General features: G+C 34.8%; 1 protein-coding gene across 4 annotated transcripts in view; it reads left to right on the top strand.

The window, feature by feature from the left end:
* LOC126427293 (zinc finger protein 91-like) overlaps positions 1–11,855 on the top strand; it is a 135,123-nt gene extending 123,268 nt beyond the window's left edge. For 2 of the 4 annotated variants that reach the window (XM_050089582.1, XM_050089583.1), the window contains exon 4: positions 3,017–6,120. In XM_050089582.1, the coding sequence (XP_049945539.1) occupies positions 3,017–5,411 (2,395 nt within the window). In that variant the 3' untranslated portion in view covers positions 5,412–6,120. Of the gene's footprint in view, positions 1–3,016; positions 6,121–11,349 lie in introns of those variants that run through there. The other 2 variants (XM_050089585.1, XM_050089584.1) reach the window with 2 other exon arrangements.
* The last annotated feature ends 1,603 nt before the right edge of the window (positions 11,856–13,458 follow it).

Below are 13,458 nucleotides of genomic sequence, written 5' to 3'. Positions count from 1 at the left end.
CTTTACTGCATATTAGATCATATGTTGCTGCATATGAACTGTAGCTAACATATTGAATTATTACTTAAACTTAGGATATTGCCATTTATCACCAATCTCAGGAAAATGGTCTGTATGTAAACGTTTCATCCTGAAGTCGCGCACTAGTGAAAAAGCCAGAATGATATGTTTGCAAAATTCCTTGTAAACAGTTTTAAATACCGGAACAACATTCTGGCAAATGGTAGTACCCAAAGAGCAGTGTATTTGGCCATATGAATAATTTGTGAAACTTCCATATGGATTGCGATATTCAAGTGACTACAGATTTATGTCAATGAAATAATGTAATATTCTAGCGCCATCGATAGCTGATAAAAAGAGAATTATTATAGTTTTGAAACAATATTTATGAAGAAATTACAGTTTACTTTCATACTGAGAATGGGAATTTTGATGAGCTATTGACTTATCTCTAAATCAGTTACTGTTTCATCATTATGTCGCCAGCTGCATTAGAATGGCGGTGAGATGAATACTTACAACCTCTTGTGTTTTCGAAAAAGATGATGATTTGATCGTGGCAACAAGGGAATGTATATGTTACTCATCACTGATAACGTTTCTCTCAATAAAAATAAAGGGAATACAAAGACTGTCGAAAATAAATCCCTACTTCTATTGAAACTTTGTCAGAATCCTACACCTCGGTGTGTTTTTAATAATGAATGATGTGGATTAAAACTGGCTAAAGAATTTTATTTCTGTATCTCAGTTATCTGAGAAATAAGAAAACATATAAGTTTGCAAAATCCTGTCAACTGCCCATCAAGGTGTAAAGGGATCAGTCATATCTGTGATGAAGTAAGTAGAAGATGTTTCTGGTGAAAAAGTACAATCCTTCATTTGGTATATGGATGGGAAATAAAAGATTGCATACCATTTCGAGGTAAGTGCTTAACAATCGTTTTATTTTCTCTAGACTGATCATAGATTAACATACACAAAACGCAAATTCGGAGCGAACTACATTTTTCTCAGCTAACTTTCCAAAAGTCTTGCAGTTGTTTACTTACTCATGAAATACCACCATTAAAGAAGCGACACGTGGTTCGCCATGAAGCTGATGAATTAAGCTAAGAGATGTGCTAAAATCAAATTTTTTTACCGAATATCTTCCGTACATTTGTTTGATTAACATTGCAGATTGACTCATGGGTGCACAACGTTTTGTTTGGTCTTGAGGGTTAACTGGCATTATCTGAAAGTTCGCATCCTGTAGAACGTTATGTCAGAAGCCATACAACTCTGGAGCTGTCACAAAAAATATTGCACTGCTCACTGCAGGGCAACTGGCTAGCAGATGACAGCCTGTAAGGGCACCATCACGCTTGGTGCAAATCCTACTCCATGTAAGATGTGCTTTACTCTGCATAATGTTATGCATCCCTTAACATGATAAAAATCTCCTGCTTAGCAGCGTGGAGTTAAGAACATTCCTGTCATTTGTCAGCATGTTGTGTCACTGACCTCTGTATTTTTAATGCTTCGGAAGTCATTTACAGTGGGTGATTGGATCTGTGACTGTTGGTTATTACAGCCACTCTTAGTGAGACAGCCCATTTCTTTTAATTTGTTGGTGTCTGATGGATTGGTGGTTCGGGGTAATACTCACACTTTCCAGTACATGTGTCAACAGTGCCTTGTGCTACAGGGGGTGACTCCTGCAGCCATACTTGATTGAAATATTCAAATATTTAACCTTAACTCCATTCTCTAATATTGAGTGAAAACATTATAATGTTGTTCACAAATACTGTTTGTATGAACACAATCTTGAGTGCTCAGCTTAGTAGTCACATACCTTTTAAGCCCAAAATGGTCTTTTTGCTTTCTCAGGTATGGTTTTGTGTCTATAGTTAGCTCAACATACTTTTTTGCAGCATCTTTCAGTAGTTTGACACCAGTAAAGATAAGTTCATTTTCGAATGAATGATGGTCAGCTGTTATTTGCATTGGCATTACATTCTAAGTAGTGGCAACTCAGTGGTACTCAGAATTTTTAGGAAGGGAAAGACCTATTTCTTTTAGATGTAAATTATAAAGTTTTTCTATATTGGGGAATGAGGAGATATGTGCCGTCTTGTCACATAAAGTGTAGGAAAGTACTCTAAAATACCTCACTACATAATATAACTTTCCCATATCCGATTTTGGAGTAATTGCTTTCTTGAGTAGTTTGTTATGTGGCAAAAGATTAGCAGTTTCTGTGGGATATTGTTACTGACATTGTTTGCTAGACAGTATATAATTTGTCACGCAGGATGTGAATTTATATCTCAAACTCAAGCAGTATCACATGTTTAATTGTCAATTTAAGGCCTTTCACGCTGATTTAATACTGGATGGCCACTGAGGTGTTCGTGGTTCAGATGCATTCACTGATTGATAGATTTGTGAGTTTATTTTTGGATTTAATATGAAAGTGCAGCCGAATGTAAGTATTTACAGATTCTGTGCTTCCCACTTACAAGAAGAATATGTATACACAAATTTCAATGTGTCACTCACTATATTGACCTTTTGCACCAGATGCACAAATTGAATAACCATGCATTATAGACAACTTCGTACACGCAGTAGCACATACAAATTATAGCATACCAATTACAGCATGCACTGTATGTTTAATTCTGCATAATTAATACAAATAACATACTTTGTGAGGTAACCATACACATTTATCATACATTGCACTAATATCTTGTCAACTTATGACTAAATTATCTTCCATTCAGCTGGAAATCTACAGCAAGATAAGGATAGTTAATTTCTTAAAACTGTTGTTTATAATATTATCTGTTAAATCATTTATTTAAGATTTTTCTGTGTAATAATATTTATGAAAAGTAAATGAATGTGAATTCATTTGTACATACTTGAAATACTGTTGAGTTTTACATAAGAATTTGTTTACTGAGATTTAGTTTTTCTGTGTTCAATAAGCTAATTTCTGCAATTTTTATTTATGCTTCAGGTCGATTAAGAGTGCCAGTGAAGCTGGTAATGTTTTATTAGAAGAAAAATACCTCCAAGGAATGAGTGGTGATAAATTGCACATTTCTGCAGGTAAATCAGCAGATTTTGGCGAAAGTGCAAATGCAACACAAGTATTTTGCTCTCTTGCGGACAATGCATTGCGCACTAGAGATAACTACAGCTTAAAGGAAAATGAACTACAAAACTTTAAGTGTGATTCTTGCAAAGAGTGCTTTTCATCAAAATACAAGCTAATAATGCATGTGTTCATTCACATTGATGGTGTAGAGCCACCTAGATACATATGTCCAGGCTGTGGTGAGGTGTTTCGCAATAGTGGTAGCTTGAGGAAGCATTTTATGATGCAACGAGGAATTAGTCAAGCAGAATATGAACCTAGCAAAATCTCCAATAAATATCATAGGCTAGAGTCCTATGAACTACAAAATTTTAAGTGTGATTCTTGCAAAGAGTGCTTTTCATCAAAATACAAGTTAATAATGCATGTGTTCATTCACATCGATGGTGTAGAGCCACCTAGACACATATGTCCAGGCTGTGGTGAGGTGTTTCGCAACAGTGGTAGCTTGAGGAAGCATTTTATGGTGCAACGAGGAATTAGTCAAGCAGAATATGAACCTAGCAAAATCTCCAATAAATATCATAGGCTAGAGTCCTATGAACTACAAAACTTTAAGTGTGATTCTTGCAAAGAGTGCTTTTCATCAAAATACAAGCTAATAATGCATGTGTTCATTCACATCGATGGTGTAGAGCCACCTAGACACATATGTCCAGGCTGTGGTGAGGTGTTTCGCAACAGTGGTAGCTTGAGGAAGCATTCTATGATGCAACGAAGAATTAGTCAAGCAGAATATCAACCTAGCAAAATCTCCAATAAATATCATAGGCTACAGTCCTATGAACAAATGTATACTGGTGATAGATCAGCCGTTCGTTTGAAACGTACTGCACAGCCAGGTCGACGGAAGAAACAGACCTTATTACAGTCTGGAGAGAGAAAACACCTATGTGATGTTTGTGGGACGGCTTTCATAACGTCTAGTGGGCTGAAAAGGCACACATTGGTACACACTGGCAAGAAGCCATACAAGTGTGGCACTTGTGGGAAATCGTTTTCTCTCTCTCACCATTTGAAGAAACATGTATTAACACATACTGGCGAGAGACCACACAAATGCGATATTTGTGGAAAATCATTTAGGTCGTCCAGTGATCGCAATCGCCATTCATTAACACATAGTTGGGAGAGCCCATACAAATGTCATATTTGTGGTCAAGTCTCTATTATTTCTGATACTCTAAAGGAAAATGAATTGTTACATAGTGATGAGAAGGTATACAAATGCGAAGATTGTAGATCACAAAAGTATCATATTTTCAATCCCTCTCACTGTGGCCCTTTGAAAAGGCAGGAGTTCGGCGGTAGTGGCAAAAAACAACACCAGTGTGCTCTTTGTGATAAATCATTTGCTTGCTATAGTAGTTTCAAAAGACACGTAATAATTCATACTGGCGAAAGGCCACATAAATGTAATATATGTGGCAAATCCTACGGGACACCGACTGGTCTGAAGCAGCATGTTTCAATACATTCTGACGAGAGGGTGTACAGGTGCGATATTTGTGGGAAATCCTTTGTATCCTCTATTTATCTCAAGAAGCATTCATTATTACATACTAGTCCGAAGGTATACAAATGCAATGTTTGTCGAAAATCATTTATGACTTCTAGTGATCTCCACAGGCATCGCTTAGTACACACTGTCAAGAAGCCACACAAATGTCAAATTTGTGGGAAATGTTTTTCTCAGCCTGTTCAAGTGAAAAGGCACGAATTAACACACACTGGGGAAAGGCCTCACATATGCCACGTTTGTGGGAAAACCTTTAGAATGTCTAGTGATCTCAATCAACACTCATTGATACATACTGGCATGTTGCCACACATGTGTGATGTTTGTGGGAAATCCTTTAGAACAGCTAGAGATTTGAAGCTACACATTTTTATACATACTGGCGAAAGCCCACATAAATGTGATATATGTGGAAAATCCTTCAGGACGCCTAATGTTCTAAAGAAGCATGTCTTCATACATACTGGCGAAAGGGCATACAAATGCGACAAGTGTGGGAAACGCTTTAGGATGTCTAGTGATCTCAGGCGACACGCATTAACACATCCTGGTGTGAGGCCACACAGATGTGATCTTTGTGGGAAATCCTTTACTAGATCTAATGATCTAAAGGTGCACATGTTAATACATAGTGATGACAGGCCTTTCAACTGTGATGTTTGTGGGAAGTCTTTTCGCAGATCTAGCTATCTGAAGAAGCATGCATCCACACATACTGCAAAGAGGCCAGAATAATGCTATGTTTTTGGAGAAAAGAATTACTTATTGTCATCTCAAGAAATCCTGAACGAATATCTCACAAACATTCAGTTCACTGCAGAGTCTGGGCTGGTTCAGATAATGTCAAGTAGGATGAAATAGTATGTATTAGGACAGCCAAAGCATGAATTGATGTTCCATTTGTAGAAATCTCAAAGTCAGGTCAGTAGTTCATAAGGGAGACAGATTTCAGTAAAGCTTGCCATTGTAACTCATTTACTAGACATCAAGTAAAAATGAACTGTAATGAAAACTTCATAAATCCGTATTGTTGAAAGTGAAACAAAAACAGTTTCTTAATAAATAATATGAGTTGATACATAAAGTTGTTACAAGTGTAACTGTGAAGTAGAAATTAGAGAAATCCATCCACTTTCAAATATCTCTTTGGTTAAGAATTTACTGGTTACTAGAATTACAATTTTTCATAGAGAGATGGGGTTATCAGGTTTTCATTGCTATCATTGATACATTGTAGTGACAGACTTCTTTCCAGTAACACATGTCTCATACTACTCAATTATTTGTGCCAACACAACAAAAGATCTAGGCCTTAATGTCTCTGTTTCTTAAAATTTTGTGCAGTCATATTATTAGTATGGACTTGGAGAATGATTAAACTCTCCTGCTGTATATCAGAATTTTTTAATAAAAGTTTTTCTAATTGAGTTACAGACATGTTTTAGGTGGCATTTTTCAGGATTTTAATGCTCATTTCTGTGATATGCAACACCATATAGGTTATGATAAAATTTTTCAAGACAATATTTAAGTGTATATATGCCATTTCTGTCCATGGGTAGTTATTACTGTCATAAATCATAAGCAAATTATAAATTAGCGATGAGAGTGTCTTCATATGTAAAAATATGAAATCAGTAGTGCTATTTAATAGTTTTAATTATTGTAATAATTTTGATAAAATAAATCTATAAGTTGTCCAGTAGTAGTGATAAGGAATCGAAATTACTAATAAAAGTACTTTACTTTAGTAATGTTGTATACTTTTGTAATTATTCATCTTATACTACATGATTCATAATAAGTAATTTATTTTACTGGAACAATGCATCAAGAAAATAATAATACAAATCAACCTATTTAAATAGGTTGTAAGTAATAAAAACTGGTTACAAATAGTAGGCAGCCTGCTATTCTCACTGGTCCTTACGGTAGACTGACATACAGTGATTAGAGCACATCTTGAGTGGGTGTATTGTAAGTAGATACCATTCAATAAGTTTATCAGATGTCTCGTTATTTGAAGATTACACTTACGTGATGCCTAACATTTTCTCCTTCACCATGTCTGCATGTTATTGGAAATGTTGAAGTGATTTAAAATTAGTCATTAAAATGTAAAAGTTATTGGCAAACGTCTAACAAGTGAAGTTGTACTAAAGCACTGAGTGTGTCTGAATATTTTTCTCAAGATGGAAGTTGACATGATGAGAATTCAGTGTTGCAGTCCATTACAGCAATTGAATCACTGTATTGCAGACAGGAAAAAACTCAGAAATATATTTGCATGTATGCCCCAATTGTATCCACAAATACTTAATTGACTCAAATAAATGTAGGAAGGAAATTATGATATTAAAAAAATGAACATTCTGTAAGTGACAACAATATTCGATATAATTGTACTCACTCGTTCACAGAATTTACAACTACTTCAGAAGTTGTTCTGTCCTTCAAAATTTTTATTGGACTATTTATAGTGTCTCACACTGCTAAAAGAAAAATGAAATACAAGAAGTGTGACACATCAAAAAGAAGAATTATGAAAAACAATTTTTTTCTCCCAAAAGCTCATCACTAGAAACTAATGATGATAATGAGAAAAGTGGTATTGCCAAACATCTGAAAAATCACTTTTAATCATTAGAACGGTTAGAATGAAAAAGCTAATGTTTCTAATATGTTTACTTGATTCTTGGAGCATTAGAAGAATAATGTTAATGCATAAAACTACATGGTGTGGTAGTCAAAAAGGAGGGGGCTTTTTGGACGGTCCAAATTTGATACAAAGCAAAAGCTTGCCAGTAGTGACAGTTAGAACTGTTTTTCATTTTATGAAGTTAATGTAGTTAGGGTAGTGTCGACTATTAAATTGTGTGCAACAGTCACTGAAGGAAATTGAAATAAAGGATTTCTGGAAAAAAATGGAAAAACTTTAAAGAAAGCTTAAAGAAGCATACAAAGTTACTAGTATAAATATAGATTTCTCCAAATTTGGTGAAATAAACCTAAACATTGTGTGACAGCTGGTCAAAGTGGCACACACACCCTGTCTTTCCATAACTCACCAGAACATGAAACAGATAATCAGAAGCACTAGATGAAACTGTAACAAAACTTAGAACGCAAAACTACAATTATGCCTCACAAAAGTGCTTCATAACCTGTTGTCCATTGATTGCAACTGAGATGAATTTGCTTACTGTTCAGTTGCATTGAGATGAAATCAAATGGGGTTAATGCGGGAGTGACGTTAACCAAAAAGACCAAAAAATTAAAAAAATCTTTAATATTAAGTATCTGTGCATTGCTGATGGAAATTATTATATTTTAGTTAATATATTTACCACTCAAAAATTATTAATTCGTGGCAATCAGTAGATGTTTAGTATTACAAACCTCTTATCTTAATACTTATCATTTTCTGAAGAACTGATTTGTAAATTTTTTACAGTAAACTACAACTTTTACTTTCATGACTGACATAAAACAACTTATGTATGGTATGTCATGAACTGACTCTTCATGATGACAAATAGAGCAATAATTAAAGTTAGTCTATTATACATAACCTGTTTCTACAAGAGCCAAACTTTGCAAAACCAAGGTGGAAGTGGAATGTAGCTGACCACCTGAGAAACCTGGGGTGACGTTGACCATCTTCTCTTGTACCATTCTTTTATAAACAAATATTCATGAATGTGTCAAGAATATGTGGCAGTGGATGCAGCAATTGTCTACAACAGTTGTGGGGTGAGAATATTATGCTTGCAAGTGTGTGTTAACTTATGAATTTTTTACTTAGTGTGCAGTTCTGTTTTTTGCATTATACAGATGAGGGTGTAAAAGTTATCAGCGTGAAAATGCAACATGTGTACAAAAATAATCAATTGAACTGACGACACATAGCCCCGATGTTTTAGAACTGTGTCTCAGATAAATTTTAAATGTAAAAATAAACATTAACAAGGCTAGCCAAGTGTAAAATATTTCCAAAGGAACCCTGATAAACATGATTCGTATTAGTCATAGTAAAACAGAAGGTGTCCAGTCAGTCTTCAGTACTAAAGAAGAAGAGTGTCTTACTGATGGAAATTCTCAATTGTACAAACTGGTGATTTCAGCTATGGACCTTTGGTACATAGCAAAAGCTTTCCTTTGCATTCCTGCTCCCAGGAAACATTGTAACAGTATGTGGCGAAGGTTTTACAAAATTCCAAGAACAGATAGGAGTTAAATTTCTTCGTAGAAATGAGGCTCATTTTGTGTAGTCTGTAACTGGTGATACTGACACAATTGAAGTGTCAGATGTTGTAAAAATAATTGGAAGAAGGGCCTTTTATGATTGTAGTTGATGTGTTGGGGTTTCATGTACAGTGAACACATTTTTGTTTGTGTTTCATTTGAATATCATAAGCAAGTTTCTGATCACATTTTCTGGCCTTAAATTTTATTTTCATGTTGTTCTGAAATTAATATTAAAATTTAATTACATACCAGTTTCATTTTTCCGTTTTTGATATAGACTCAGAGCAGTTACTCACCCTAGAGTCATAAACAGTGCACAATTACCACATAACATCACCACTCAAATTCAACCTCAGGTTGGGGTGAAGTGTATTGATAGAGTAAGAAAAATTCGCTTCTGTTGCGTTGAAAGGGGACCAAGGCCACAAATTTCATTACACAACTTAATAGCCATACTCTGAAAGCAAACCAATATTTTAATTTTATTGGTTTCAGACATTTAAATCCAAGATCAAAAATTCATCAATGTTACCCCATTTCATGGCTTTAAAATTTTCGACGAATCCTTTGCTGAAAATTCAACTGAGAATGTAAAATTTCAGCAGTACTTTAAGTCAACCATTGTAATTTCAAGCCCTTTTAGAGAACAATTCAGAAGACTTTATTGATTTATTATGCAGCAAGTTGTCTCCTTTGGTTCAGCACAGCTTCACTGAAAAGCAGCAGGGGTCTTTTCTTAGATTCACGAAATAAAATATGAAAAAAATCAGAATTCTTTGTTACCTTGCCTTTTTCTGAATATTATGTTCTTGTCCTATATAATGCAGCACTGACCAACCACTGGGCAAGCCAACTGGCCACAGTCTGTCACCTTGTTACGTATTTCAAAGAAGAAAACAAAGTTGTACATGTTATTTATGTAACTGTTTCAAATTACCGAGGAAACAACACAATTACTATGTACACTTCTCAAAAGAAACAAATAACGTTTGTGACTGACAAATTTCAAAACATTCCAAACAAGTTTTTCGGTTCTTTAGGTGGGTCTGCTACCAGTTCGAAAACGAAAACGTAAACCTCAGTCTCAGTTTCATAAACAAGATTTCAAAGTCAAACTCGTGTGGCACTTTTTGACACAGCACACGGCAAAGGGGTTTCTGGCGGATTTAGGGGCACTGTAGAGAGACTGGCAGCTCATCCCAGTTTGCAAAGACCCTAAGAAAAATCAAAACCCCACTACAGCTTTCTCAGTGGGCAATAGGAAACATTAGCAATGTAGGTATTTTTATTCAACACAAGATGACTATGTTGAATCTGAATAATTCTTAAAAAATTGCTGTAAATGACTATTGTCTGTCAATAGAACGCGCTAATACCATGCATTATTATACAATTTACACCAAAAATATTGGTGAAAAATTTTTTCAATGGTGTGTTGCGATAAGGGAAGTCTCTAAATCTCCTCATAAACTTAAATTAGTAATTCTGTCAGGGTACATTATTGTTATCTCTCAAGCCAACTGTAGACTCCAGTATGGTTTACAGAAAAGTTAAGGGACTGATGAAGTAAAAATAACTTTTCTTAATCCAAATGGCCACTTTACATGCTTCTCATATCCAACGAAGACTGATTTTTGTTGGTTCCAGTAATGGAAGCTGTGATGAAAGTGAATTTTGTGACTCCCACTGGGAAAACTTACATTCCGTTTGAAAATGATGTGTGCCAAACAAATGAAGTCTTCCTAAGCCGAAAATAATAAACAGACCTTATTATTTAATAGTAAGCTTTACTATGGACTTCGATGAATCTCTGTTGACATCAATGTTCATATTTATATTAATGAAAATGCTTTATTGGTGTTGTACTCGTTAACTTGAGTTCACAGATGAGTTAATGGAAATGAAGCTTCAGACTTCATTCTTTCACCAATGAGGCAAAAACATCCAAGATTTATATTTTTCCTTGTGATTAACTATGCTACTAACTAATTTTCAAAAAATTAAAATTTTAAAATATGTACTTCTGAAAAAAGCAAAAATGAAAATTTGATTTTGAAAAACTTTTTCATATCTCAACGTACATAGTGTTGTATAACATATGGAAGTGTATGACTAACACTGTAACGTGATACCCATCCCAAATCAGTTGCTGACTTAGAAAAGCTTCTACAGCAGTTCCAAAAACTGCTTTTCTTTTAAGAGTCAATTTATCATAACTTCATACCTCTGTAATTCAAAAACGAGTTCACATAACTCAGTTAATTTTAATATTTCCCCTAGTGTATACCAACAGTACACCTTTGCCAAATATCAAGAAAATCTGTGTGTTTCCGTGTTGATTTGATATCGAATTACACTACATGTTTGTTGAAAGCAAGCATGTGTAGGGCTCTTGGTGAATCCTTACTGATAACTTGTGTTACAGTGCAATTCTACGCAGTGCATGGGGCTCAGAGATCTAACTGGTATCGTATTAAATGTGGAAATATGGAACAGTATTTGTAAATTTATGTCTATCTTCACTCATACAATCTAATGTATTAAAATTTTACTTCTCGTAGCAGTGTAGAATTATGAGTGAAGTATTTGTTTCACTTACATGAATTTACCTGTTATCAAACTATCGACATTAGTTCTTAAAATTGTGTGAAATGTACCCATATACACTAAATTTTCTAGTATAAGTAAAATTTTTGTTAAACATTCTGTATTGAAGTACCAACATTTTTCATGTTGAGAATCCTCATCTGCTTTTAAGGACTCAATTGACATTTCTTTTTCAAAGTTTCAGTGAAACAAGCTGTATAACATCGACAGACAAGATATAACGGCAAATTTTTCTTGTATGGTGATGTATGCGCATTTGGATCAGTATGAAGCTACATTTTTTTGTTTAAATTTGTACATATGTTTATGCAATTTAATCATTTCTGCGTGGAAACATTGAGTTTAGAAGGGTCTTCACTTAGTTTGTGTATTATGCTGAAAATAAATACTTTTTAAAAAAATTCTTCAAATTCCTTTGTATATATTTCTGATATTAATTTCACCAATTTGTTGTGCAAACTTACATCGATAATTGCAATACCTTTTGATATGTGTGTTAGCATTAGCTGATGGGACTCCAATATTATCAGCATGTTACATTAAGCAGTTGTGATGGTTTGCCAATTGTGATGGTTTACCAATTGTATTCTTTTAACCTCATGCTGCTCAGTATATTTTGCTCTTTCTTTTGAATGTAAACATAGTAAAAGTACTGTAACTATTTCATTGACAATATGATTTGTTATTTTTGGGAAGAATGATAGGTTTCAAAAGAGTAGGATGAAGTATTAACCCTTTAACTGCTCTGGACGTGTTAACGTGCACGCCTTTGTACCTGTCCCTGCTCTTGTGTTCTCTGAACGTGTTTATGCACACCACCAGTCCGTCTACCTGGTACTCTGAACATGTCTACACATAGACACATTCAGAGTACGAGGTAGAAATACTGGTGGCGCACGTAAACACATTCAGGGAACACAGGGACAGGTACAAAGGTGCACGCGTTAACACGTCTAGAGCAGTTAAAGGGTTAAGTTGCTTTTAGCTTCTGTGTCGTAAAGTACAACCTTTTTCAGTCAATTTGTAATCTTTACATGACAACATAATGCAAGATCTTTTATCATCTACTTTAAAAAGTAAATGAACTGTTAATGTTTTTTGATGAACTGTCAATAATACAAGGTTTGAATGAAAAGTAATTCCTCCACCTTTGTAACTCTTAAACAGTTGGCAGCATTGGTATTCAGTAGGTACTGGCTTGTTCTGTAGCATCTTCTTTATAACTCCAATTGGTGGGAAGCCTTAGCATTGTACGTTTGTGTTGTTACAGTGTAAAGTATGGAACCCTGCACAGATGGTCAGTCAGAGCAATTTAAGCAACATGCAGTAATTGAATTCTTGACAGCAGAAGGTGTCACCCCAAAGGAGATTCATCAGAGAATGAAAGCAGTTTATGGTGATTGTGTTGATGTGAGTACTGTGTGTCGTTGAGCGAGTAAGTTTAAAGATGAGGCGGGAACATCTGACCTCTTACATATACATTTCACCACCACATACTTATCTTAATCTGCTGTCTTCCTGTAGAACTGATAACAATTCGTAGCTGCTTCATTAACTTTGGTGTTTATTATGCTGTGTTTTATATAAAAAAGTGTATGGCATTCTGTTTATTTAAACACACAATGCAATTTACAAGATCAGTCTACATCACATAAATATACTAATTTGCTTTGATTGTCTAACCCTCCACAATTATATCAAGTGCTTTCACTTAATTGCTCTATTGGCCTCAGCAGGTTGCATTATTGCTTGAATTCACAGGCATAGTTGCACAGACAAACATGGCAGATCTCCCTCAATGTGCGAAATGATGTCGCTATCATCATTGTTATCTTCTGTGAAAGTACACGTATTATCTTTTTTTCATTTTCGTTTGCTTTTATTTTCCATTCTGCAGACATGGCAGCCTCATTGTTTTCTTCAGTTC

The sequence above is a fragment of the Schistocerca serialis genome, chromosome 11, assembly GCF_023864345.2.
Source record: "Schistocerca serialis cubense isolate TAMUIC-IGC-003099 chromosome 11, iqSchSeri2.2, whole genome shotgun sequence".
NCBI classification, from domain to species: Eukaryota; Metazoa; Arthropoda; class Insecta; order Orthoptera; family Acrididae; genus Schistocerca; species Schistocerca serialis.
This window is presented reverse-complemented; position numbering and strand designations above follow the sequence as displayed.